This window comes from Lactuca serriola, chromosome 3, assembly GCF_051521515.1.
Source record: "Lactuca serriola cultivar US96UC23 chromosome 3, Lser_US96UC23_V15, whole genome shotgun sequence".
Taxonomy (NCBI): Eukaryota; Viridiplantae; Streptophyta; class Magnoliopsida; order Asterales; family Asteraceae; genus Lactuca; species Lactuca serriola.
In genome coordinates this window covers 44,512,971-44,539,901 of record NC_136410.1, presented here as the reverse complement: position 1 = coordinate 44,539,901, position 26,931 = coordinate 44,512,971, and the positions used below count along the sequence as shown (strand labels likewise).

The window sequence follows — 26,931 nt, the reverse complement described above, 5'->3', positions numbered from 1 at the left end:
CCAAAAGAAGGTTGATGTGGTTGCTACAGAAATGCACAAGGTTGTTGCTGCCCCTATCCTTGACGCTAACCACAAAGAAACCCATGAGAAGTTTGATCAGTTGATCAAGTTGGTGACTGAGCTGAAAATTGTGGTTTCGCAATCTTCATCTCAACAAATTCTCACTCCTGAGTTCTTGTCTCTAAAGGTTAATACTTTGGAACAAGCAATTCAGAAAGCTCTTGCACCAATCGCCAATTTTACCTCTTTACTACCAAAGAGTGCCCCACCTGCTTTCATAGGGGTGCAAGGGGGAGAGAAAAATTTAAGTGAAGTGGAGGATGCGAAGACCGTGGGAAAAGTAATATCTACTCAACGTAAATCTACTCTTCCAATACTTACGATGCCAATTTCCTCAACTACAATAACCACAAGACCAATTGCCAAAGGAATATCGATTGGGGCAAAAGAAAGAAGTTCGAGTACGAAACCTCAAACTAATACTGTGGGAAAAGGAAAAGGAATTTTGTACGAAAAATCTAAGGAGGAGAAGAAAGATGTGGCAGAGGCAGAGTTGGAAAGAATGAGACAAGTCCAAAGTATTATGAGGCAAAGGGCAAGTGATCCTCCCACGATGAACAAAGGAGATCCTGCGAAGCTGTACTCTTATGAAACCATAGAGCCAAAAGTTGTGGGAAGGGAAATGTATGAATTCGAGAAGAAGCCAAAGAGAAGTTATGATATTGCGAATTCAGACAATTGTCAACTAGATTTTCCAATCAACGAAATGCTCTTCATTACAGCTCAATACAAGATTAGCGAGAAGTTTGATAATCCTGATGACTACATACACATGAAAATCAGATTTCATGCTGTTTTGGGGAAAAATCCAGATGAAGTATGGTCTTTAATGAAGATCAAAAAGGTGTTAACGATCAAGAAAGATGCGATGTTTGAAGACATGCTTCAGAATTTTCGTTACTTTGTTATTCGAGCTGATAACAAGCAGTATGACTTCACAGTTGCTGACTTCCCTCTGATGAATTGCAATGATTTGATTCAAGTGGCTCTCATTTTGAAACACATGGAAGAGAATAAGATCAAAGGATCTGAGACTGAAGTTTTTAAGATCGGGTTCGCACATGTCAAGACGTATATCGACAACTACTTCGATTGTTTGGCTCTAACTGATGAAGAATTGACAACCACTTTGGGAAGAGAAGTGAACGTCCCTTGGGAAGAAACCTTAACCATATGTTGTTGGGGAAATATGCCTGAAACCTTTCGGCATGGTGTTTTTAGGAAGAGATACAAAGGGAAAGCCTAAGAAATTTTTGTTTAAGGTATCAGAGGTTGAAAGATATACTTCTTCGCAATATACGCACTTTATTGTTCGTATGAACAACTGCAAGAAGAATAATGAAGGAGACAAGAAGGAGCTCAAGAAGGTGATCTCCTGGTATGGAGAAGTGCGAAAGACAATTCACTCAGCAGTTCAAAAGCTTATGGACTGAATAGCTTCGACTGTTTACAAAGGGGGAGATTGTAGAGTTTAAATTGTAAAAGTCGCATTGTGTGTTTGTTTAGTTTCGCATTTTTAGTTATTTTACTAAGTCAGTTTTATGCGAAGCGTATTGTTTAGACTTAGTATATTTTTTGTACACTCAGGTTCCCTATAAATAGGGACTGAGGATAGAAGTAGAAGATAACTTTTGAAACGCAAATATCCTTTCTGCTTATTCCTGTAATCAGTCTTTATCAATATAAGATCTGATTAATATTTACTCTTCGTGTTCTTACTTTTCAATCACTCAAATCATAATTACTTTCATAATCTCGATAACAATTCTCTTCAGTCTGCGTTGTGGCCATAGACCCATTCCTACTGGAAGGAAAACTCACCTCGTAACACTGGCTGCTGAGATGCTAAATCTGAAACTGGCTGACTGCTGCTCCGAAACTCCCCGGCTACAATCCCATAAACTCTAAATCAGATACTGATAACTGATCTCAGGGTAAAATGACTATTTACCCCTGGTCAAGTCAACTTCCTGGTCAAAGTCAACTTCCAGTTGACCGGACTCGCCGAGTTGCGCCGCCAACTCGCCGAGTCCCTATCATCCATTCTAGTCCTCTACCCGCTTCTACTCGTCGAGTTTGGCAAAGACTCGATGAGTTCTTCTTCGATACTAACATCGAATCTAACTTCATCCAACTCGCCGAGTTGTATGAACAACTCGTCGAGTTCTCCTTCAGCATATGAACACGTCCAGTGTGTGACTCGCCGAGTTGTATGAACAACTCGTCGAGTCTGAAGAACAACTCACCGAGTCCCAAGCATGCTATTACTATACGGTCGATTCTAATCGATTTCAGTGCTTCCAAAACATAGATTTGAGCTTCTAGGACTGGTTTTACACGTAAAGCTTCCAACTTTACGTGCATGCACAAGAGTATGAGGCTAAAATACCAAAATCATCAAATACTAAGCACTTAGGGTTTGGAACAAGGCCATGTTTGCATAAAGGTGGCTATAATGAGCTCATGGAGTCCAATAACGTCTAGATCTAAGGTTTCAAACCAAAGGAGAGTCCATATCTCGAGTTTGAATCATATAAGGCTCCAAAAGAGACATAACAAGCATAAAAGAGGGTTTAATGGAGGAATACACAAGGTAATAACTTTATTACCTGAATGAGAAACATATGGAAGTTAACTCTTGGATCTCCTTTCTCTTCTATGGACCTTCTTTCCCTCATTATCTTCCAAAGCTTCCAAACTAGCACAAACACACTCAAGCTCAACAATGGGGGCTAGGGTTTATAAGGGAAATGCTCTAAAGGTGCTGGAGGCTGGAGTGGGAGGCTATAATGATGTTTAAATAGAGTACAAAACCTAGGATTTAGGGGTTCATCTAGACAGGCAGACTCGCCGAGTCCCAACATATGGACTCGCCGAGTAGCCAACTTAAATCGTGTGATCATCCCACTTCTACTCGACGAGTCGGGCTACAGACTCGTCGAGTACCCCTTAAGAAGTGAAGATACTTTAATTAAATTTACATACTAGAAATGGGGCATTACAAGTAGATTCCTTTTTAGTGTATATATTTCTTTTATTAGTTCAAGTTACTACGTATGCCTTCACAAAGGTAGTGTAATCTGGGTATATAATATCACAACGGTAGCAACCGTGTTTGTATCATGTTCATTCACCGTGAAAGTCATATCAGTTTCTCTCTTAATCCATGTATTGTTGAAAATGTAGGATCGACGAAGAACATTTTAGTCATTGTTGGACCATGTAACCTCAAAGTATGCTTGCCAAACAAAAAATCATGAGATGCAACAAGTTCCAATATCATAAACGGTTCACTTATATCACATCAGGTAAATTAACCATGCCACACATTTGGACATATTCCCACTCATAATGTATATAATCAAGGCTACCCATTATTCTTGTAAGAAAATCGAGATAATAATAGCCTTGGAAATTCTGAGAATTGTGGTTTCACTTTCAGATTAAAGTATTTGGGTGGTACTCCCAATCTTTAATCGGATAAGACTCAGAATTAAGAGCAAGAGCTGAAAATATGGTTGTTATGAATTTCGTGATTGTTGTTGTACCAGGAAAAAATGATGACCAAAAAGATTAAGTAGTTCATTTGTGTGAAAACTGTCAAGACAGTTTTCTTTGTCCAAAAACTACTCCAACTGTCAAAACCAATAACAGTCACCAAAACGGATTTTTAAAAAGGTCAAAATGAAGTAAAAAATCGGGTTCATTTTCAGAAAATTCAGATTTCTAAGGCATTTTTTATATAGCAATAGACAAGGGCTCTGCCCCTTGGACCCCGCAAGGGTCTACCGCCCCTTGGAACCCGATCCCAGGGGTGCTGCCCCCAGACCCCCGTTCGTTTAGGGGTTGCGCCCCTAAATGACAGTCTACTTTGAATCTTGAATAAATTTAAACAAGTGTGCACTCTGCACCTTCCGTACTTGTTTAATATTCATCAAGATTGAACTTTGGTCAACAAGTCAATCCATTACACTTAAATACACATTGATGATACAAAATCACCAACAATTCTTGGTAAGCCATGACTCGCTTCATGTACCAAATACAATTTCTCAATGTCACGTGTAGTAGGTTTGAACGAATATTCTTTTCCAAATTAAAAACCTAAATAACACATACACACAAATAATTTACACACTCCACTACAGTCTTTTCAGACGTTTTCAAATACTCATCAGATGCATCATAGGCTATACCATATTCTATGAACCTAAGTGTAACCGCACATTTCTTATAGTACTAAAATTCATTCCACCTCTAACATCTGGACGTTGCTAAAAAAAACTCTTAGTTTGACGCTAAATACAAATTACTAATACATAAAAAACTTCTGTCCTAATAGGAAAACAATGATCGAATATTGCACCATAATAAAGACAATTATCGGTAAAATAATCACGTACCAAAAGTTTATATGCGGCTTGCCGAGCTCGATTGACAACCATTCTTGTATTATTAATATTCGTTCGATCTCCATCGGCAATGTTTTAAACAATACTAAAGAGCGTTGATTTAAACTCCCTATCATCCGAATCATAATTTTTTTTTAATTCATCTTTATGGTGTTAAAAACTAAAAAGTATAAAAGAAAGTGAGGTTTATGTGTAAAAATGGAATTATATATATATATATATATATATATATATATATATATATATATATATATATATATATATATATATATATATATATATATATATATATATATATGAAAAAAAAATTTAATGATATTTTTTTGTTTTTTTTTTCATTGGGCGGTGACAAATATGGTGATTACCACAATTCACAACACCACGACCACCACAATACATAAGAGATGGTGTGCACGGCAGTGTTAGTCTGTGTGATGTATATTTAAAAATACCTTATTCTTATTCTTATTATTATTATTATTATATTACTGTTTTTAATACAAAAGAGTAAAAGTCCGTACATTCTTTGCTTTTTCGTTTAACCACTTATATATTTTCTTAAACAAATCTTAATTATATTTTAGTAATATTTAAATATCTCCTAATATTGTTATGATACAACATTTTAAACAAAAATTATTATACATATAAAAAAACATCATATACCGATCAGCTTCGCTCCATATTTGAAAGGAACTAATATCTCATTCATTGTATTTGCCGTCTTTTCCTTATTTCCTCTCGATTGGCATCTTTGATGCTATGAATTATGATACAAAGCTCATAATGGGTAGTGTGACTGACTGACTACTTTATTAAAGCACATGGGACTACTACTACTACCACCCACGCTCACGCATGCATGGAGAGACTTCGATGTAACAATCACTAAATCCCCAACCATCCACCAAATCATTACCAATCACACTTTCAAAATTATAATATCTAACCACCTTTCATATGTTGTATAATTAATTATATGAACTTTTGAAAATGTAATACATAATTTTTTGTGAAGTTTGAACGAATGATCTTTGAAAGGGACATATGCTGAAGTCTATAGAGCCTTGGGAGGCCATGGCCCCACTTTTTTGGGGTTATTACTTGTCAATTGTCATTATAGTATTTCATGAGAGGAAAGTCGATAGCTCAATATACATGTTTATTTATTTGTTAACTAAAGCTACTAGCCCATTTTTGTTTTCATCGAGCTTAATTCATATACAAACTTTATGAGTTTGTTCTGATATGTATTATTATCTATATAAACAGCTAATTAAACATAATTAAAAACCAATATTATTTTCATACAATTTAGTGATTTACGACCAGATTCCTTGTGAAGAAATGTCATTACTTACAAATAAATTTTGTTGGTCACCTAGCTTTATGCACGCCGATACTAAAAAGTTTTGTTAAATGTTAAAATTGATTTTTCTAACAGTTATTATGTTAGTAAAGTTTATATATATATATATATATATATATATATATATATATATATATATATATATATATATATATATATATATATATATATAGAGAGAGAGAGAGAGAGAGAGAGAAAAGAGGTAGCGTTGAGCAAAAATCGCACCGCAACTAAAATTAACCGCAAAAACCGCAACCGCAATAAAAACCGATAGTGAGGTTTTTATTTTTTAAAAACTGCAAATTTGAGGTGCGGTGCGGTTATTAGTTTTCAAAAACCGCAAAAAAACCGTATCGCACCGCATATATTATATACAACTTTTTTTTATTAATTATTAAAATATTAAATATTAAAAATAAAACAAGTTTTATGAATGAAAGATGAATAAAATATTAGAAGACAAACGTATGGTTTTTTTGTTATGTTTAACATTGAAAAATGGTGAAATTAGACGGTTTTAAGAAATTTATTGTTAATTACTATTGATTTGACGTTTTTAAGATATTAATTGTTGACAAAACTGCAAATTTGGTTCTTGTGGTTTGCAAAAATCTTTGGATGGGGTCCAAAATGTTTCTAGCTTGCATAGAAGGTCCAAAATCAAAGTTTTTCTGGGTTTTTAGTCCAAAAAAACTTGAAAAGACGGTTATACCCTTATTTATTTACTTTTACATTTTTTTTACATTTTATTATAATTTCAATAATAATAATAATAATAATAAGAAAATGGGTAAAACTTTATCTCTCTTACATCTCTTTCACCCTCCCTCCCTCCACTGATACCCCTCTCTCTCTCTGTCTCTCTGTCTCTGTCTCTCTCTCTCTCTCTCTCTCTCTCTCTCTCTCTCTCTCTTCTGATTTTATCTCCTAGATCAAGAACAAACCAGAACTCAAGAACAATCATATCATATTCTTAATTCTCTCATTTTTTTCTTTTTTTAGAACCAATAATTCAAAAATTGAAGATTCAAAACTCGACTCATCATTAGGTCCTTTTTCAGACCCAGAAATGTGTCCACTGTGTGTGTTGTTGAAAATTGATTCGTGTTCATCCCCAGAAATCGAGAGATGAAAATTGATCCTAGAAACAGGTTTATTCTTATTCTCGAAACGAAAAGCATGAAGATGAAGGTTCTGTTCCTGAGTCCAGAAACAAACACATACACACACAATTGTAAAAATCATTTTTTGTTCTTTCTTCCTTGGATTGAATTTTGTAGAAATCATCTTTATTGTTCATTCTTCTGTAAATAAATAGAACCCAACAATCGTTCGAACCCTGAAATTGTTAGCCCGAGAAATCGATGAACCCAACATGAAAACCCTTGAAAACCCTAAATTAATTCTCAAGAAAAATTTGATCCATCCAAGTTCTAAGTGATTTTACAAATGATTTGGAGATGAATTATGTGAACATACCAGGAATTATGTGGGTGGGGTTTTGTAGTTTTGATGATGGAATGCTATTTCCAAGTTGTAGATTGGTGTGTTGGAGAAGACGAATATATATATATATATATATATATATATATATATATATATATATATATATATATATATATATATATATATATATATATATATATATAGAGAGAGAGAGAGAGAGAGAGAGAGAGAGAGAAAGAGAGAGAGAGAGAGAGAAAACATATGGGTGGGTGGGGGATAATACATTTCTTTTCTTTTCTTTTTAAGTTAAAATGGTATTAGAATAATTGTAAAAAATATGAAAAGAAATTTAAAGGGTATAATCGTCTTTTCAAGTGTTTTTGGACTAAAAACTCAGAAAAACCTTGATTTTGGACCTTCTATGCAAGCTGGAAACTTTTTGGACCCCATCCAAAGATTTTTGCAAACCATAGGGACCAAATTTGCAGTTTTGTCTTAATTGTTTGTGATTTAAGTTAATTGTCTTATACAGTATGGTTTTTTTTTTTATTATTACAAGTAATATATTTAAACTATTAAAACTATTTGAGCTCTAAACTGTGGTTAAAACCACACAAAATAACCGTACCAAATCCATGCGGTTAATAACCGCAACACAGAAAAAACAAAACCGCACCGCAAAAATAACCGTCTAATCGCACCACAAAAATAACCGCACCAAGCGGTTTTGAAAATGGATTAACTGCATTTACGGTTAGTGGTGATGTTTTGGCTAAAAACCGCACCGCGCTCACCCCTAAGAAGAGGGTTCAATTGAGAAAAAAATATTAAGAATGGGGGAACCGTTCTCAGCCAATCATTTAATGAGCTTAAAAACCGCACGGTGGCAAACTTGTAAATAATCCAAATGCATTAATGAGCGGTGACAAATTTGTAAATAATCTAAAAACATTAAACCGTCAGGGCACTTGAGTAATTTCATCACACTTCAAATCTCGACAAAAAACCATCATTTCCCTCTTCGATAACCCATAACACGAAAACCATTTGCAGAAGGATTGAATAACATTAACGATTCTCAACATCGAGAAGAAGAAAACAAAGAAAAATGTCTTCAGATGAAACTATTTCCTCACTCTTGACTATGAAAGGTAACCATCGACGTTTTTTTCTTCGATTTTTAACGATTTCTAATCATTTCTAAAATTATTACTTGATTACTTGAAATTTTCCGTAATCGTCATTCATTATTAGTTGATTTAGAACTAAAAGTTTTGTATTCACACTGTTCATTCTTCAAACTAGGTTGTTAACTTCAAATTTTGTGATAATCGTTCATTCTCGTAACCCTTCTTTGTTATTACTTGAAATTTTTGTAAGAATCATCCATTATTAGTTGATATATAAATTATTTTACAATTTCTCTTCATTTTTCAAACTTATTCACAACTGTTCTGTCAAAATATAAACGTTATTTCACATTTCGCTTATGTTTTCCTAATATTAACTACTTACCCTTACAGAAACAACACCAACAGTGAAGCATACATATAAATGAAAAACAAAAACAAATCAAAAAGGTAAATAAAATAGGTATTCCATTTCGATCTGATTAACTTGATTCATAAGCGATTGCCAACATTTAGATGAAATTTTACTTAAAAATACAACAGAAAATGTAGATGCTGAATACAATTTTGTTTTGATATGTTTTGTTTACTTCTGAACACAAACAAAACTAAATTATATATTTTATATTCACATATGAATATAACATACATATTCATATGTGAATAAAAGATATGAATATATATATATATATATATATATATATATATATATATATATATATATATATATATATATATATATATATATATATATGTTTTATTCAAATATTCATTTGTGAATATCAAACTCATTTATCTTCTACTCACTATTGAATGAAGGTAAGAAGACTAAGATTTCCGATAAAGATTCACCAATAATGAGAGAAACACGATCAATACAGAAAAATAAAAAACGTATAAAATACATATCATTTCTTTTATATCCCTGCTATAATTTATAAATAACTTGTATATCTCACCTATAATTTTCTTCTACTAACATATGAATAATTCAATCTGGATATGTTTTATATTAAAAAAAAAACTATTGAATTCCTGTATTCATATATGAATAATTATATGGCTTAGCTTTGTTTATATTCAAAAGCTAATCATATCTGAATGGAAACAATTATTCGTACATTTATGTTCTTTTGTTTTGGAACATTTTCTTTTGAAATTTGTGATTGATCTTTAGTATCTTCACATATAAATATAACACACACACACATAAATATATATATATATATATATATATATATATATATATATATATATATATATTATATTTATATGAATAACTTATATATGTCAGCTATAATTTTCTTCTATTAACATATGAATAATTCAATATGGATATATTTTATATTAAAAAAACTATTGAATTCTTGTATTCATATATGAATAATTATATATGACTTAGTGTAAGTCCCAAATCTGCTTGTGTATCAATCAGATCCGCTTGATGGTGCGGAATCTCAATCAAACGGATGATGTCAGATTAATTTAGACGAGAAGGAGAAGAAGAATAGTATGAATCTTGTTATCATTTGATTAGAATTGAAGTTCCTTACACAAGATTCACACACTTACACACACTTATGATCCTTTTTCTCTCTTTTGGCCATACACTCTCACTGTTCATCAATCACTCCTCACCCCTAACACCTATATATATACTTGGGGAATATGGTCCGTAAATGGGTTTACGGCCGTAAACACCCATTGGGCCATAAACACTTTTCGGTCCTAGACGGAAAATTACAATTGCCTAGAAAAGCAAAGTATAAACCATAATTTAGATCCAACAATCTCCTCCTTGGTTTATAGCTTTCTTTTCTAATTAACCCAACAAACTCACCCTAAAAAGTAGCTGACTTTTCTTGTCAATCTTCATTTGGAGTTTGGCTTCACCTTTAATCTTCGATATCTTCACGACTTCAAGATGAACATATGAATCTTCAATGAATGACTTCATCTTGAGCAGTTGGGCTTTTCTTCAGAATTTGGCTTTGAACGCATATTGGGTGAGGAGGCTTCTTGAAAGATGGCGCTTTCAGCTTGAGAATCTTCAGAGAGAATAATAGAGAGAACTAATCTTCTTGATCACTTCAGGAGGTTTATAGATAGCAAAAAATTGATTGAGGAGGCTTCAATGCAATCTATCGCATAATCTTCAAGTGCAACTTCACCTTGCTTCTGGGGTGGAAGGATTGAATGTTGAAAGAATAGTCTTCATTTCTTGCTCCTTCAAATGAGAATTCTTCGATGATCATGGACGAAGCCTTGGCTCAGAAAATCTCGATACAGTCTCCATGAGTCTCATCTACATCTGAATTCACTTTTCAAGACAACGCAAAAACTAAAAGAAAACTTAGCACATAATATTTTTTTTGGATTTTTCATATTTTATGGAAAAAAATATTTTTTTAATTCTCCCCCTAAATTTGTGCATAGAGGAAAACTATGAACAAATTTATCAAAAACAAAAATATTTGGGATCAAAGTTTTGAGACAGCCTTAACTTTGTTTATCAGTACCTTCACCTTCATGAATAGATCTGGTCAATTGCTAGTAATGTGGTCCACTTAAACACGAAAGGTATGGACAGATCTGACAGATTATAAATGACAAGTCATTTTGATATATATTTCTAAATGGACCATTTGGCTGACAACGACCAAGGATATTGTTGTCCACTTAAATTCAGTAGCAAGATCTACAGACAACGAATTAAATGGTTCAATTTTAGATGCACTAGAACGTGTTTCCCACTTCCTGATATACCCTGGTTATCAAGAACTTCCAAAGAAGTCCTTACTTTAGGTGAGTAAACAATTATTAAGGAGGAAGACAGATTTAGAGATATATGCATATGTTGTGTCCCAGGTCAGATCTCTTTCAATCACGCATAGGGGACAACATATGACTAACAGAGATAGAGGGATTATAGAGATAATAGGGTACATATGTTGTGTCGCAGGTCGGATCTTCTGATCACACAGAGGGGACAACATATGGCTAGCAGATAGAAAGAATTTCATAGATAAGGAGATGCGTAGAAACAGAGTTGCATATGTTGCATTCCAGGTCGGATCTTCCAATCACGAAAAGGAAGCAACATATGACTAACAGATATAAAGCAAAAAAATGATTTCCTACATACCTACTTTATCAGAACCTCCCAGTCGCCCTATCAGAACCAGAATTAAGGACATAAGTCTGTACATCAAGGAAAAGTTAAGACACGGTTCTAGATGCGTATTAATTTGATGTATCATGTGGGTTCCCGTATTTATCTCACTGCTTAATCTACCCGAGCGTTGTATGGTCAGTCCAAACAATCCTCTCTAAATCCACACTGTCAAATCCTTCGTGCCTACCAGCACATTGAACAAAGTCTAGACAATTCAGATTCAGTCCCTTACACATGTTTAGTCTGCCCGTTATCACTTTCTTGATATCACTTCCCAAACACTACCTACCAAAGAAAAACTATAAGAAAGAAAATAATTGTCTTCAAAATGAATCAGTGTAAGATAAACTCAGGAGTATAGAGAAGAAAAATCAAATCATAAGACACCGATTGAATTTGCTTCCAGAAGGTCTGAGAACAGCACACATAATCTCAGAACAGATCCGAAAATTATTCATGTCATTAAGCACCAAACCCCATGTGTGATCCCTTCATTTCTCCCTTTCCCGCAAATAACACAAACTCTCAAACAAAATTTTGAGTGTTGTACAGTTGAGAGATGCCTCCTATCATGTGCCTGGAATAGCCACTATCAACAAACCGAAGTCTGATGATATGCCTCCATTGCTGCTCCAACACAGAGCAGGATTAGTTGGTCTGTGGAACCCAGTCCATTTTGAAACTGGGTCGACCTTTGTCATCTTTGCAAGGTACTCTCTCCCATGACATATCCTGCTTATCACAAATAGAAGATGGAGAATTATTAGAGTCATTAGAATATTTGGGAGATTAAACATTTGGTACCCATCTGTAGTTGGGTTTAACCTAATTCTTTTTCTATCCGATGGATACCTCAGTACTTGCTTTTGAGCCTGATGTTGGCCGTTGAGATGACTTTGACCTAGCTGGTCTTAGTTTCTTTGGAGCATCTCTTGAATTTGGCTTCTTGGTCGACATTCCCTTTTTGCTCTTGGGAGTTAATTTCTTGGCCCTAGGAGTTGAACTCTTGCCCTTCATGGCATTCCAGTCGCCATTGTCTGAACGTGACCTTAAGGGGTTTCTTTTGGAAAAGCTCCCTCTTGGCGCCATCCTGCCACCCTTATGCATAGTAGGGAACGTATGCGTGATTTGGACAGTTTCGGGCAATGTGTCTCGGTATTCCGCAGTGAAGACTTGTCTTTTTCTTCACTGGGAAGTTGTTTCTTCCTGCCACTGGTGGCGTGCCCTTGCCTTGTCTATGATTGTTCCCACAAGCACAGTTGCAGCAAGTCGGTTGTTTCACTTGATTTGGTGGCCTGTACTTCTCAATAGCAGGTTTGTTAGGAGTAACTGAGTTAGAAGTAACAGATTCAGAGTTCAAGGAGTCATTGGTTTGACAGTCAGCAAAACTTGCAGTACTAGAATTAGTTATGTTCTTCTTGTCCTCATCCTCTACTACTTTAACTGCACATGAAGTAGAAGCATCAGAATCTTTCATCTCAACATTCTCAGTTGGCCTAGATTGTTCAGTCTTAACTGAAGCTGGAGCAGGAAGTGGGCCAAACTGAGCAGGAATTTCTTCCTTATTGGTCTCAAGGGGTGGTTTATAGTTTTCATTAAAGGGAGGTGGTACACTGTGATACCCTAACCCCTTAGTTTGATTATCTTTGAATGTTAATTGTTTTTCAATCATCGATGTAACTACCTCACTTGACACATCAAATTTCTTAAAGTTGAATTCAACATCTTTGTATTTTGCTTTTAATGCATCAAGTTCAGCAGTCACAACATCAAAATCTTTCTTAAGATATTTATAATAGACACACTTGTCACTGTACTCTGCCTATAATTTTTGTAAAGTCCTTAGACTTGGCCTCTAGTTGTTCTTTCAATGGTTTCTAGCCTTTCCTAAGTTGGTACCCTTTGTATTTTACTTCCTCGTTCTCTCTACGTAGTAATTCATAGTGTTCACGTAAATTCCAAGGAAAGTTCATTGACTTTGATTTATGAAGAACTCATTGTTTACCAAAAACGCCCTTTAACTTGAAAACTCAAAAGTCAAACTTAGAAGTTAAACTTCAAACTTGAAAGTCAAAGTCAAAATTGTAAGGTCAAAAGTCAAAAATTAAAAACTAAAATTTTGGGTTGAAAATGGAATTTTAAAATAAAATGAAATTGATTTTTAGGCTGAAAGTGAAAAAATGCAAAATTAGGATCGAATGGGAGTCCTTATTATTTAAAACCGGAAGACGATTAGCGTGTGAAATGCTAGATCAGATGGTAAGACGTTGGTTGATGAATCGTGGGACTTGGGTTCGATCCCTGGAAGCCCCCAAAATTGAATTTTTTTTTAAATGTACGCTGCTGCAAAGACTATATAAGTGAAAAGAGGAAAGTGATAAACATTTTTCAAGGTAGATGAGCTGGTAAGGCTTGTGAAGGGATGTGACGAGAGACCAGGGTTCGAATCTTAGACGAATGATACCAGATCAATTGTAAGTGAAAAGAGGAAAGTGATAAACATCGCTCTGATACCAATTGTAAGTCCCAAATCTGCTTGTGTATCAATCATATCCGCTTGATGCTGCGGAATCCCAATCAAACGGATGATGCCAGATCAACTTAGACGAGAAGGAGAAGAAGAATAATATGAATCTTGTTATGATTTGATTAGAATTGAAGTTCCTTACACAAGATTCACAGACTTACACACACTTATGCTCATTTCTCTCTCTTTTGGCCGTACACTCTCACTGTTCATCAATCACTCCTCACCCCTAACACCTATATACGTACTTGGGGAATATGGGTCGTAAATGGGTTTGCGGCTGTAAACACCTAATGGGCCGTAAACACTTTTCGGTCCTAGACAGAAAATTACAATTTCCTAGAAAAGCAAAGTATAAACCATCATTTAGACCCAAAACTTAGGTTTGTTTATATTCAAAAGCTAATCATATCTGAATGGAAACAACTATTCATACATTTATGTTGTTTTGTTTTGGAATATTTTTCTTTTTTAAATTGGTGATTGATCTTTACTATCTTTACATATGAATATAACACACACACACACACATATATATATATACATATATATATACATATATATATATATATATATATATATATATATATATATATATATATATATATATATATATATGGGTAAAGTGAATATACCTAACAACCTTATATAAGCTTAGGTACCTAACCTCATCAAACTATGTCATTTTGCATTAAATTTTCATTGCAATCATCCAAGGTTCTTAAACTTCATCCCTAAACTTGATTTACTTCAAAAAAATTTGGAAATTCATCATTATATTTCTCCTACATCATTTCATTTGTACTAGTAGGATATGAAGCCCATCAGGTGGTATTCGATAGAAAGACGTGATGTAAAAGAAAGATGCTGGTGAAAGTCTAAAGATTTTGGAAGTAATCAAGTTATGGGGTTGAAGTTTAAGAACCTTAGGCAATTACAATGTAAATATGATACAAATCGATGTAGTATTATGGAGTTAGGTACCTAAACTTATATAAGGTTGTTAGGTATATTCACTTTACCCTATATATATATATATATATATATATATATATATATATATATATATATATATATATATATGTGTGTGTGTGTGTGTGTGTGTGTGTGTGTGTAAATATATAAATGTGGATACATCTGTTATATTCATTTATGAATAACTTCTATATCCAAACTATAATTTTCTTCTATTAATATATGAATAATTCAATCTGAATATATTTTATATTAAAAAAACTATTGAATTTTTGTATACATATATGAATAATTATATCTGAATGTAAACAAGTATTCATACCTTTATGTTGTTTTGTTTTGGAACATTTTTATTTTGAAATCGGTGATTGATCTTTAGTATCTTCACATATTAATATTAAACACACACACACACACACACACACACATATATATATATATATATATATATATATATATATATATATATATATATATGTATGTATATATTCACATGTGAATATATAAATATGGATACATCTGTTATATTCATTTATGAATAACCTATATATGCTAGCTATAATTTTCTTTTATTAATATATTAATAATTCAATCTGGATATATTTTATACTAAAAAAGGCTATTGAATTCCTGTATTCATATATGAATAATTATATATGGCTTATGTTTGTTTGTATTCAAAAGTTAATCATATTTGAATGGAAACAAATATTCATACATTTATGTTTTTTTGTTTTGGATCATTTTTCTTTTCAAATTGGTGATTGATCTTTAGTATTTCACATATGAATATAATATATATATATATATATATATATATATATATATATATATATATATATATATATATATATATATATTCACATGTGAATATATAAATGTGGATACATCTGTTATATTTATGTATGAATAACTTGTATATCCAAGCTATAATTTTCTTCTATTAACATATGAATAATTCAATCTGGATATATTTTATATTAAAAAAAAAACTATTGAGTTCCTGTATTCATATATGAATAATTATATATGGCTTACCTTTATTTACCTTCAAAAGTTAATCATATCTCAATGGAAACAAGTATTCATACCTTTATGTTGTTTTGTTTTGGAATATTTTTCTTTTGAAATTGGTGATTGATCTTTAGTATCTTCACATATGAATATAACACACACACACACACACACACACACACACACATATATATATATATATATATATATATATATATATATATATATATATATTCACATGTGAATATATTAATATGGATACATCTGTTATATTCATTTATGAATAACTTATATATCCCAGCTATAATTTTCTTCTATTAACATATGAATACTTCAATCTCAATTTGGATATGTTTTATAATAAAACTATTAAATTCCTGTATTCATATAATAATAAATATATATGGCTTAGCTTTGTTTGTACTCAAAAGCTAATCATATGTGAATGGAAACAATTATTCATACATTTATGTTGTCTCCATTTATTCATTTATTAATATAAAATAGTTTCTTTGTAAAATGTATTTCAAAATTATTTATCTTCTAATCACTAATGCATGAAGGTAAGAAGATTTGTATTTCTGATAAAGACCCAACAACAATGATAGAAACAGATTTGAAGAGGAAAAATGCGAAAGGTACAAAATTCCTATCATATGTAATATATTCATATATGAATAAACTTGTATATATTAATTATATTTTTGTAATAAATAAATTTTAATAAATCAATGAGCATATATCATATTCATATATCAATAACTTATTCAACTATAATATTTTTTCCTTTCCCAGATAAAAATGAAACAAAAACACCAAAGAAAAGAAAGCATCAAAGCAAAAAAAGTCCATCAAAAAGGAAAACTCCCGAAAAACAACTACATGATTCAGAAACGGATTTTAAAAGTAGGCGTCCATTAAAGAAGGCAAAAAAGGAGTCACCAATCAAGAAAGAGAAAAAAACAGTGGTAAAGGAATTTTACTCGATGAAAAACAGATGTTCACCAGAGTCATTACTATCTATAATCCTTTGGTTGAGCAAAAAACAAAAAGAATGTGTAAGATCTATGTGTTTTGGAAGTTTGTTAAAAATGAAAATCACAGATATACCACTGAAGCTGAGATTTTATATTCTTCAAAAATTTGATTATGAGAGAATGGAGATAGATGTTAAAGGAAAGGAACTGAAAGTAACAACACAGTATGTTCATGACATGTTGGGCATTCCAAAAGGTGGAACCATACTTACGCAACTGGATCAATGGCCTAAAGATGATACAAGTTATGATGAATAGAAGCAATAATTTAAAGAAGGAGCAATCATCTGACTGAATGAAATCAAAAAAAGTTATTGTTAGTACCACATAAGCTGATTTCAATTTCAAATTGAACTTCATAGTTCTTTTTGTCAACACGTTTTGTGAGTCAACATCAATGGGAAGATGCAACTCATTTCCTTTGAGTTATATTTCAAGAAAAACAGATATCAGCAACATAGACTGGTGCAACTATGTTTTGGCTCAGAATAAATAACTCATACATACCATACTCACATAACAGCTACTTTGTTGGACCTTCAGCTTTCTTGGTGGTAAATTATTATAATGTTTATACACAATTTTTAATAATATTAATTATTCATAACTGAATAGCACATATTCATATATGAATAAGTGAAATATACTTGTTCACATGTAATGTTTTACATTACTTATTCATATATGAATAAGTAAAAAATAATATTACCGGTTCATATATGAATATATATATATATATATATATATATATATATATATATATATATATATATATATATATATATATATATATATATTCATATATGAATAAGTAATGGTTTGAATTACTTATTCATATATGAATATCAATTAGTTATCATTTATGTGCAGTTGTTCTATGCTGAAAAATTTGTTATTGGAGTTTAGAAGCTTTAACGGTAACACATAACCGTCCAACAATTTGTTATTGGAGTTCAGAGAAGATTAGATATCGAGAGACATTTGAACAAGAAAAAGCTAGATTTGGACTTGAAGAATTAAATGAAGAATTTGTTAATGAACAAGATGAAGGAGATATAGATCTCGAAGACAATGATTCTGATAAAGATGAAGATCATTCTGTTGAGGTACATAGTTTGAACATGTTAATAAAATAAGATTACTATAAATTATTATATTAAATTCTAATCATACTTCTTTTTATTACATAGGCATATGAATCAAAATTATTTAAAATGCTTAATAGTTTTGAGAGGATGAAGGAAAAAATGAATTCATAACTTAATGATGCGATAACAAAGTTCCCTGAAAAGGAAAGTTTTAGGATTTTCAAAGAAAATGTGACAAATATAATTGTTGAAGAAAAAACTGAAAGCGCAACACTTTTTGAATTTCCAAGTAATGAAACCCGAGTTGAAGGAATCAATTTGACACCAATAATGGGTCAAAAAACAAATAATCAAAAAGAAAATGAAGATAAATAGGGAAATGGTGAACAAGACAATGATAATGATGAAAGTCAACCAGAAGTAGATTATTTGCTTGATTCAAATGAAGTAGAGAATGAAGGAATAAAAAATGATGGAGATAAGAATCAAAAAGAAGGTGAAACTGAAGTAAAAGAGAAAGATGGAAAGAACAATTAAAATGATAATGATGAAGAGAAAAAAGATGATAATTCTGAAGAAACAAATAATCATGAAGAGGCTATTTAACAAACTAAAAATGAAAATATGTTGGATAAAGTTGTTGACAACATCGTGGATAATGTCCTTGGAATTGGATTTTCAAGTTTAAATAGTCAAGAAGATGAAATCTGGAATGACCCTGAAATGAAAACTATTTTGGATAATAGTGATATAGGTAAATTTTGACTTACTTTTAATTTAAAAAATATATAAAAATATTAATACACAATAACAATTTTGTTTATTAAATTTTGACCAGGGTCACCAATGACTAGAAGTAAAACTAATACTCGCATCAGTCAAGTTATTCAAGGTATGTTACTATCAACTTATTATTTATTCATTAATTCGCTAATTAATTATATTTAATATATAATATTAAATGGATATTGCAGAAAAGGGAAAATCAGAAGGGGTATATAAACAAGGAAAAAAAGTTGAAAAAACAAAGGGAGATGATACAGGTAAATGAATGATTTAAAATATATTACAATACTTATATTAATAACATTGTTTATTCATAAGTGAATAATACACTATATAAATGCGTAAAAAATATAAAATATTCATATATGATGTATATGTTTCAGGCAAGGAAAGCTCTGAACATGGAAATAAAGGAGGAGCAGAAGCTAAGAACACGAAAGATGGAGGTGTAGATAAACAAACAGAAATTAAGAAAGGAAATGCAGAAGATAGAGATAAATAGTTGATTCAGTAATAAATGAATATAATAAGTTTTATTATTCACAAATGAATAACAAAATATACGAATAAATAAAAAATATAGAATTACTTATTCATAAATAATGATATGCATTACTTATTCATAAATGAATACATTACTTATTCATTAATGAGTACATTACTTATTCACAAATGAATTACTTAATCAAAAAATTAACATATTTAAATATGTTTTTTTTATCTTTCAGGAAAGAAAAAGCCAGAAAATGAAAACAAAAATGAGAAAAAACTGACAAGACAAAAGGAAACGAAGGAGGTAACAATTTGGAAAAACATTTCAAAATATAAAAAAATATTATAATTAACTTACAACTATTTATATGATAAATCTCTTGGCATGCAGATACTTATCCAAGCTTTAGTCTAGGTCTTAGTCAAGATTCAGATCAAACTTCAAGTAAAAATCTAATGAATCTTCACCAAAAAAGAACCATTTACAAAGAAACAAATCAAAGACGACCATCAGAAGGTTGTGATAAGATTAGCAAAAAAAAAATTCTTAATCCAAATCTAATCTCAATAGCAATTCTTACTGAAGTAGGACCATCAAAGCATGATCTGGATGAACCAAGAGAGAAGAAGCTTGTCGATGCTTTCAAATCACCTTTCTAATGTAGAATAATAAACACAAAACCTAAGTTGATACATCAGGAGAGTATTGTATGTGAGTGGTTGTTCAAATTGCAAGGGAATACATCGTAAGTAACTTTATTTTATAGACATTCATATATGATTATTATATAGATAATAATGTATGACATTTTGATTATATATTTGCAGAGATATGGTTGTCCAGACAAAATACGGTCAGATAATAGAAAGAGCAATTATGGAAAGTCTATATCCAAGCATAGAGATTTTTGGAGAAGTTTTAGACACTTGGGCTGATTTACTTAACTATCAAGAACTGGGAAGGGATTTTGGAAATTCACCATACAGACTCTTCTTGAAAGTTGGAGTTTCTATAAGTTTATGTTCTAACCTTAATTTCTTCTTTATTGATAACTGAATACACCAATTTGTTGTATTCATTTATGAAAATTATATTTTTTTTACAACTAAAATTCACATATGATTATACCAATATGATGTATTCTTTAGGATAATTATGTATATTCAACTGAAATTCATATATGATTATGTATTCAACTTTAAATAAAAAAATCAAAATTAAATATCTTTAGTATATACTTATGATTATTATACCAACATGATGTATTCATTCATGATTAAAAATTTACTAATCCTTTAAAATTATATTGGTTACAGACTACTTATCTAACTTCAACATTGTCTGATGAAAGAAAATAGAAAAATTCAAGGAGAACTTTCATGACAGTATCGATGGGTACAAAAAAATCTTGAAAATAAAAGATATTGACATGGTATGTTAATTAAACTTGTTTTTTATATATATTTTATCAACAAAATACTTACCATTTTATATATAAAAACATATATTTTTTCCAATTGTTAGAAGTGCTCACATTTTTGTGATTGTCTTCAACTTATAGAAACCATCAATTGAAATTCTAGACAACAGTGCAGTTAAGGGGGATTATGAAGGGAAATACGGAGTACTATTGAAACTTTTGGTATATACCCAATTCACAACAACATAAAAGAACGAATTTATTACATATCTAAATTTTATATTATTTATTGATCAGGAAAATCTGTTTGTGAGTTTTTTTTAAAAAAAAAAACATCCAAGAGCCAATGCAATCTCAAAAGAAAGTATCACACCCCAACGACTTGAAATGCCATGGAGAACAGTTAAAAACAAAGTTGATTGTGGGTTTTTGCAATGAGACATATGGAGACCTATATGGGACAACCAATCTTAAAGTGGAAACCAGGTCTTCATAAAGAAAGTGTAATTCAACAAACTACTTTAGAGAAGCTCAGGAAAAGGTATGCACACCGAATGCTAACTTCGGAAATTAACATGTTGAAGGCTAAAGTGTTGGATCTTGCTGAAAATATCAAAAAGTTGAATTCAAAGTGCATACTACTCATGCATACAAGGTTATGAAAACAATTCAAAAAAGGTTTAAAGAATATTGATGATTGTTTGTGATGAAGTGTGATGGTATAGAACAGTTTGTGTTGAAGATGAATGAATTTGAAGTACATGTAAGATGATTCTACGAAACAAGTTTTAGATGGTTTGTTAAGTGTTATTGAACATCGTGTACATAGTCTGTGAAATGCTTATGAACAGGTTTTATTATCTTGTGTTAAATGATTATGTAATAGAAACAAGTTTGTTTATTTATGTCAGTTTTTTATATTCAAATATTTTCAAAGTTTATTTATGTTTATTCATAAATGAATACGAATATGAGATATTCATTTATGCTTAAGTTAGGAGTAATATCTCAGAATAACAAATTTCAAATATGAGTATAACTTATTTATTAGTAGAAACAAGTTTTCTTATTTCTGTCATTTTTTTATTCAAATATTTTTAAAGTTTATTTATGTTTATTCATAAATGAATACGAATATGATATATTCATTTATGATTAAGTTAGAAGTAATATGTTAGTATAACAAAGTTCAGATATGATTATAACAAAGTTCAGATATGAATAATACTTATTTATTAGTATAACAAAGTTCACATATTTGTATTCATTTATGCTAGTTTTCAATTTTATTTAAGTTTATTCATAACTGAATACCAACATTGTATATTCATTCACCTTTAATATGTAAATAATAACATCTTCAATGATAAATGAATCCACATATTATGTATTCATTTATGAATAATTTACAAATAATATGTGTATTTCACATATAAATTGATCATATCAATATAACTTATTTAATAGTAAATTAAAAAACAAATATGATGTATTAATTTTAAAAGAACATATATTTCACATCTCAATTTACCATATCAATATAAATGTGTATTATTCGTACATGAATATTATTGTTTATGGTTATTATCTGCATATATTCATAAATGAATAAAACCAAAAAACATAAGAAGAAAAAAACAAAACAAAAACAAAAACCCTAAATGTATTTTGTTGATTGAGCAGATGCAATTCTTACCGGACATGTACGTAAATTGTGAGGAACTCATTTTCCACATCCTGAACACATTCTATGTTCTTTTTTAGAATTTTCATATACTACTTCACCTGCACATGGAATTATTTTCTTGATTCCAGAACCTTTATTTGTTTGAACTTGAGGAACATGAATATTAATCTCTTTTGGAATATGAATAGAAACACCCATAAGCTTGCATACCACTTCACCAACCATCTTGCTTTTCAATCCAGTAGATGTATAATCACTCTCACTCTCAAATTCCTACAACAACATCTGTTGTTTCTCAGCAAATAAAGCCAATTTCTTTTTGTCATCTCTTATAATATCTAAGCATGATTTAAAATTATAATATGAATCAGTAACTATTTTCACATTCTCACAATCCCCTTAATCAGATTGAAGAGGACTAAAACGATATATTCTTGATATCACATCCTTTCTCCATCTTTTCATAATGCAACTTTCAGGAATTTCTTTCACACTACATCTCATCATTATTGTAAAAGCATGTCTGCATAAAACACCCATACACTTGAAATGTTCACAACTACAATTTATTTCTTTCTTGTTAGCTTTTATTTCAACCTGATACAAAAACATAATAAAAAATGAAAAAACAATTTAAACAAAAATTACACATTTACATTCATATATGAATACTCATATATGAACAATCATATATAAATATTCATATATGAATATTACATTCTAATCATATACAATAATACATATTCAAATATAAATAATAATAAATAAATATCCATGTATGAAAATGTTCTAATTTTAAAATGATAAGAATATTCATTTATATGAATATTCTCATATTCATATATGAATATTCTCATATTCATATATAAACATTACATTTTTCATAAAAAAAACTATTAAATTACCTTAGATTCATTTTTAAATTTGTTTTTAGTGTTGTTGTGTTGCACAATATAAACTTCGCATCCATCTTCAATACCAACATACGAGTATGTATAGAAAAAACTTGCTTTATATATTTCCTTTTGCACCTCAAAAAATAATGTACTTGTATACACTTTTGATGCTTGTAGTTCTATTTCTCGAGGTGTTTGCATTTTATATGATGCCTTATCAAGCTCTCGTTGAGTATTCCTTTGCTTTCGAATGGCAGTGTCGTAGTTCATCATGAAATTCAAAAGTAAATTACCACTTTCTGAGTAGGTATTAAAGAATGAATTCATACTCTCTGACCTCGACGTAGTCTTCATCAACCCGCATATTGCAATATCATTAAAATATCTCGGTATCCATGAATCACATTTTGTAAACATGTCTTTAAACCATCTCGTGTCTTCCATATTGAATTCCTTCATAAGCAAACCCCATTTCACCTCAAATACATCAGGTTTCATATTAATGTCCCAGACAAGCTTCGAAAATCTTTTTCTAAAGTCTGTGTGTCGTAAATAAATCATTTGATATCTATTTTAAAACAAAAATAAAATAAACTTCTATAATTATTCATAAATGAATAAATATTAATAAGTAAAATATCAATAAATATTCATAAATGAATATACTAATGTTTGTAAAAGTTACTATATTCATCTATGAATAACTAAATACTATCATACATATTTGAAATCTATTAAAATAATACCTTGTTTTTCAACTTCTTCATTATATGCCACATACATAATCGGTGCTTTGAATTCGGAAAAACATTCTCAATAGCTTGTTTTATTGCAGCATCTTGGTCGTTTAAAACAAGTGTTGGTTCTTTCCCATGAGTTTTATGAAACACTTTAAGCAACCAAGAGTAGGACTCAATGCTTTCATTGCTTAGCAAACCCGCTCCAATAGTAACTGATTTTTTATGAAGGTCAATAGCAGTAAATGGAACAAAAAGCATTCGATACCTAACACACAGAAAAAAAAAGTGTTCATTAAAGTCAACTTTTGATGTATTCATAAGTAAATATAAAAATATTTATGTATGAATACAGTTACAGTATATTATTAGAATAATTTCAACAATAAAAATTGAACATTAAACATAAAAGTTAAAATATTCATATATGAATAAGCAATAAAAAAGTAGATAGAATAACTTACTTGTTTGTTCGGAAAGTTGCATCAAACGAGATAACATCACCAAATTCAGCATAATATGCCTTCTCCATTTCATCATCCCAAAACATACAGTCCAAAACATCATCTTGACAATTAAACTCAAATGAGTAATTTGGATAATGAGCTCGACGGTCATTCATTGTGTTTACAATCATTTGGGCATCTTTATAACATATAACTCTGTTCATATCTCTCTTTAAATTTTTATAGTCAACTACTTTAAGCTTTACAAACTCATACCCACCTTTCAGACTTGCCCTCAACTTATGAGCCATAGTTGGGCCTATTTTTGATGTGGAAGCACGCACCATAAACTCTTTTTCTGAATATGACATTTGCCTCGCTTTTTTTAAATCACTTCTCTTATCAAGTGGATGGTTGTGAAGCTCATCAAACTGAAAAACTTTATAATCTGGAATTCCATACACATATTAAAATATAATCTTTGCTTGACAACCAATAACTCTTGAATCTGAATTTCGTTTCCCCCTAACACCACTTGTACCCAATGTATCACAAGATTTGTTTTTTTGATTGCCACCGCGATTACATATAACATGTTTCTTCTTTATAATCTTGTTATCAAACCTTAACTCCGTGCTCAGTCTCACATCAAAACCACCAATGTCAGCATACTTAGAATACATTTTGATGTCCAACTTTAATGATTTGAAGATTAAACCTTTACATGGAATAAGTTGAACAGGTACATTTGGCTTATAGACATGTTATCCAATTATATCACCACAATATTGCACATCATCTACTGAACTCGAAGATTCACCAGCTAAAAAATTATAAATCTAAATCAATCTAATAATGCATGAATAAAACAATCATATATGAATACATGAAATTCATATGAATAAAACAAAAAACAATGTTTATTAATGGATTAATAAAACATTCATATATGAATACATAAAATTCATGAGGATTCAAAATATATAAAATAAACATAACTTATTCATATATGAATAAAACGAAAATAATAATAAATTCGAAATCACAACTATCACACGTTTATTCATATATGAATAAGACAACAATTTATTCATATTAACATATTCATATGTCAATAAATGATAATCAAAAAAATTAAAAACAACAAAATAATTCAATAACTGATACCTTCAAAAAAATGAGTTCTCAACATCTTCTTCTTCACTTTCACACATAGAAGAATACAAATCACCATCAATAACACTAGAATTTGACATAATAAACCAAATGATCTGTATAAATAAACAAAAACAATCTTAATATCGAATATTTCATACAAAAGAAAAGTTGTAAATATGAAAACTTGGTTAATTTCGAATATATCTCACCTCAACGTACAAATATCTGAAAGAAACTTAAATCAGCTTGATTAGATGATGCAATTAAGCAATCTCTCTCAGTTCATAGTGTAAAAACTACAATGATATATCCGATTGAAAATTAAACCAGCTCCGATTTGAAATAGAGATCTCAAACTACATAACAAAAATCTGATGAAACAACTCCAATACATATTCGAAACTTCAGCAAACACGCAAAGAATACGTGTAATTCCTAAAAAATTATATAAAGCAATAATCTTGATAATGAACTCTGATATATCTGATTCAAACGATATACATACCTGATCAAATCGGAAACTAAATACGAAGAAGAAAACTGAAATAAAGATGTCAAACTTCACGATTAATGGAAAAAATACGTATAATTGCTAACGAGTTATATAAAGAAAAGAATGTTGATAATGAATTTCTCATATCCGATTTAAACGAACTAAATATATCATCAAATTGGAAACTGATAGCAATGAACATGTAAGTTCAATATAAAAAATGGCAAATTTACAAAGATACCCTTAATAAAAAATGACACGTGCATTTTTTTTAAGGTGTACATGTTAGATAAATGATTGGCTGAGAATAGTTCCCCCATTCTCAACCTTTTTTATTTTCTCAATTGAACTTACCTCTCTCTCTCTCTCACTCTATATATATATATATATATATATATATATATATATATATATATATATATATATATATATATCAAATGAGAACACCAAAAAGGTTGAGAACGCGAGAACAAAGTATATCCATTTGTGATTCCATGTATTCATTTGTGGAGAAATAATAAATTTTTACGCCTTTAAGTTCGATTGAAGAGAAAAATCACATTCATGTTGATTGTATGTAAA

General features: G+C 30.5%; 1 protein-coding gene across 1 annotated transcript; it reads right to left on the bottom strand.

The window, feature by feature from the left end:
• Nucleotides 1–22,655: 22,655 nt before the first annotated feature.
• Nucleotides 22,656–25,381, bottom strand: LOC145095185 (protein FAR1-RELATED SEQUENCE 5-like). The gene is made up of 7 exons (XM_079033110.1): nt 25,240–25,381; nt 24,717–25,146; nt 24,297–24,520; nt 23,525–24,054; nt 23,337–23,339; nt 23,064–23,216; nt 22,656–22,892 (listed from the first exon to the last, which is right to left on the bottom strand). The coding sequence occupies exons 1-7, from the start codon at nt 25,379–25,381 to the stop codon at nt 22,656–22,658; spliced, it is 1,719 nt and encodes a 572-aa protein (XP_078889236.1).
• Nucleotides 25,382–26,931: the final 1,550 nt, after the last annotated feature.

Excerpts from the sequence above, each read along its gene's own strand:
- LOC145095185 (XM_079033110.1), bottom strand. The coding sequence starts at position 25,381 with ATGTATTCTAAGTATGCTGACATTGGTGGTTTTGATGTGAGACTGAGC. Across the intron at positions 24,521-24,716 it reads GCAACTTTCCGAACAAACAA|GTATCGAATGCTTTTTGTTC; the intron begins GTAAGTTATTCT and ends TCTGTGTGTTAG. Across the intron at positions 24,055-24,296 it reads GAATTCAAAGCACCGATTAT|ACTTTAGAAAAAGATTTTCG; the intron begins GTATGTGGCATA and ends TACGACACACAG.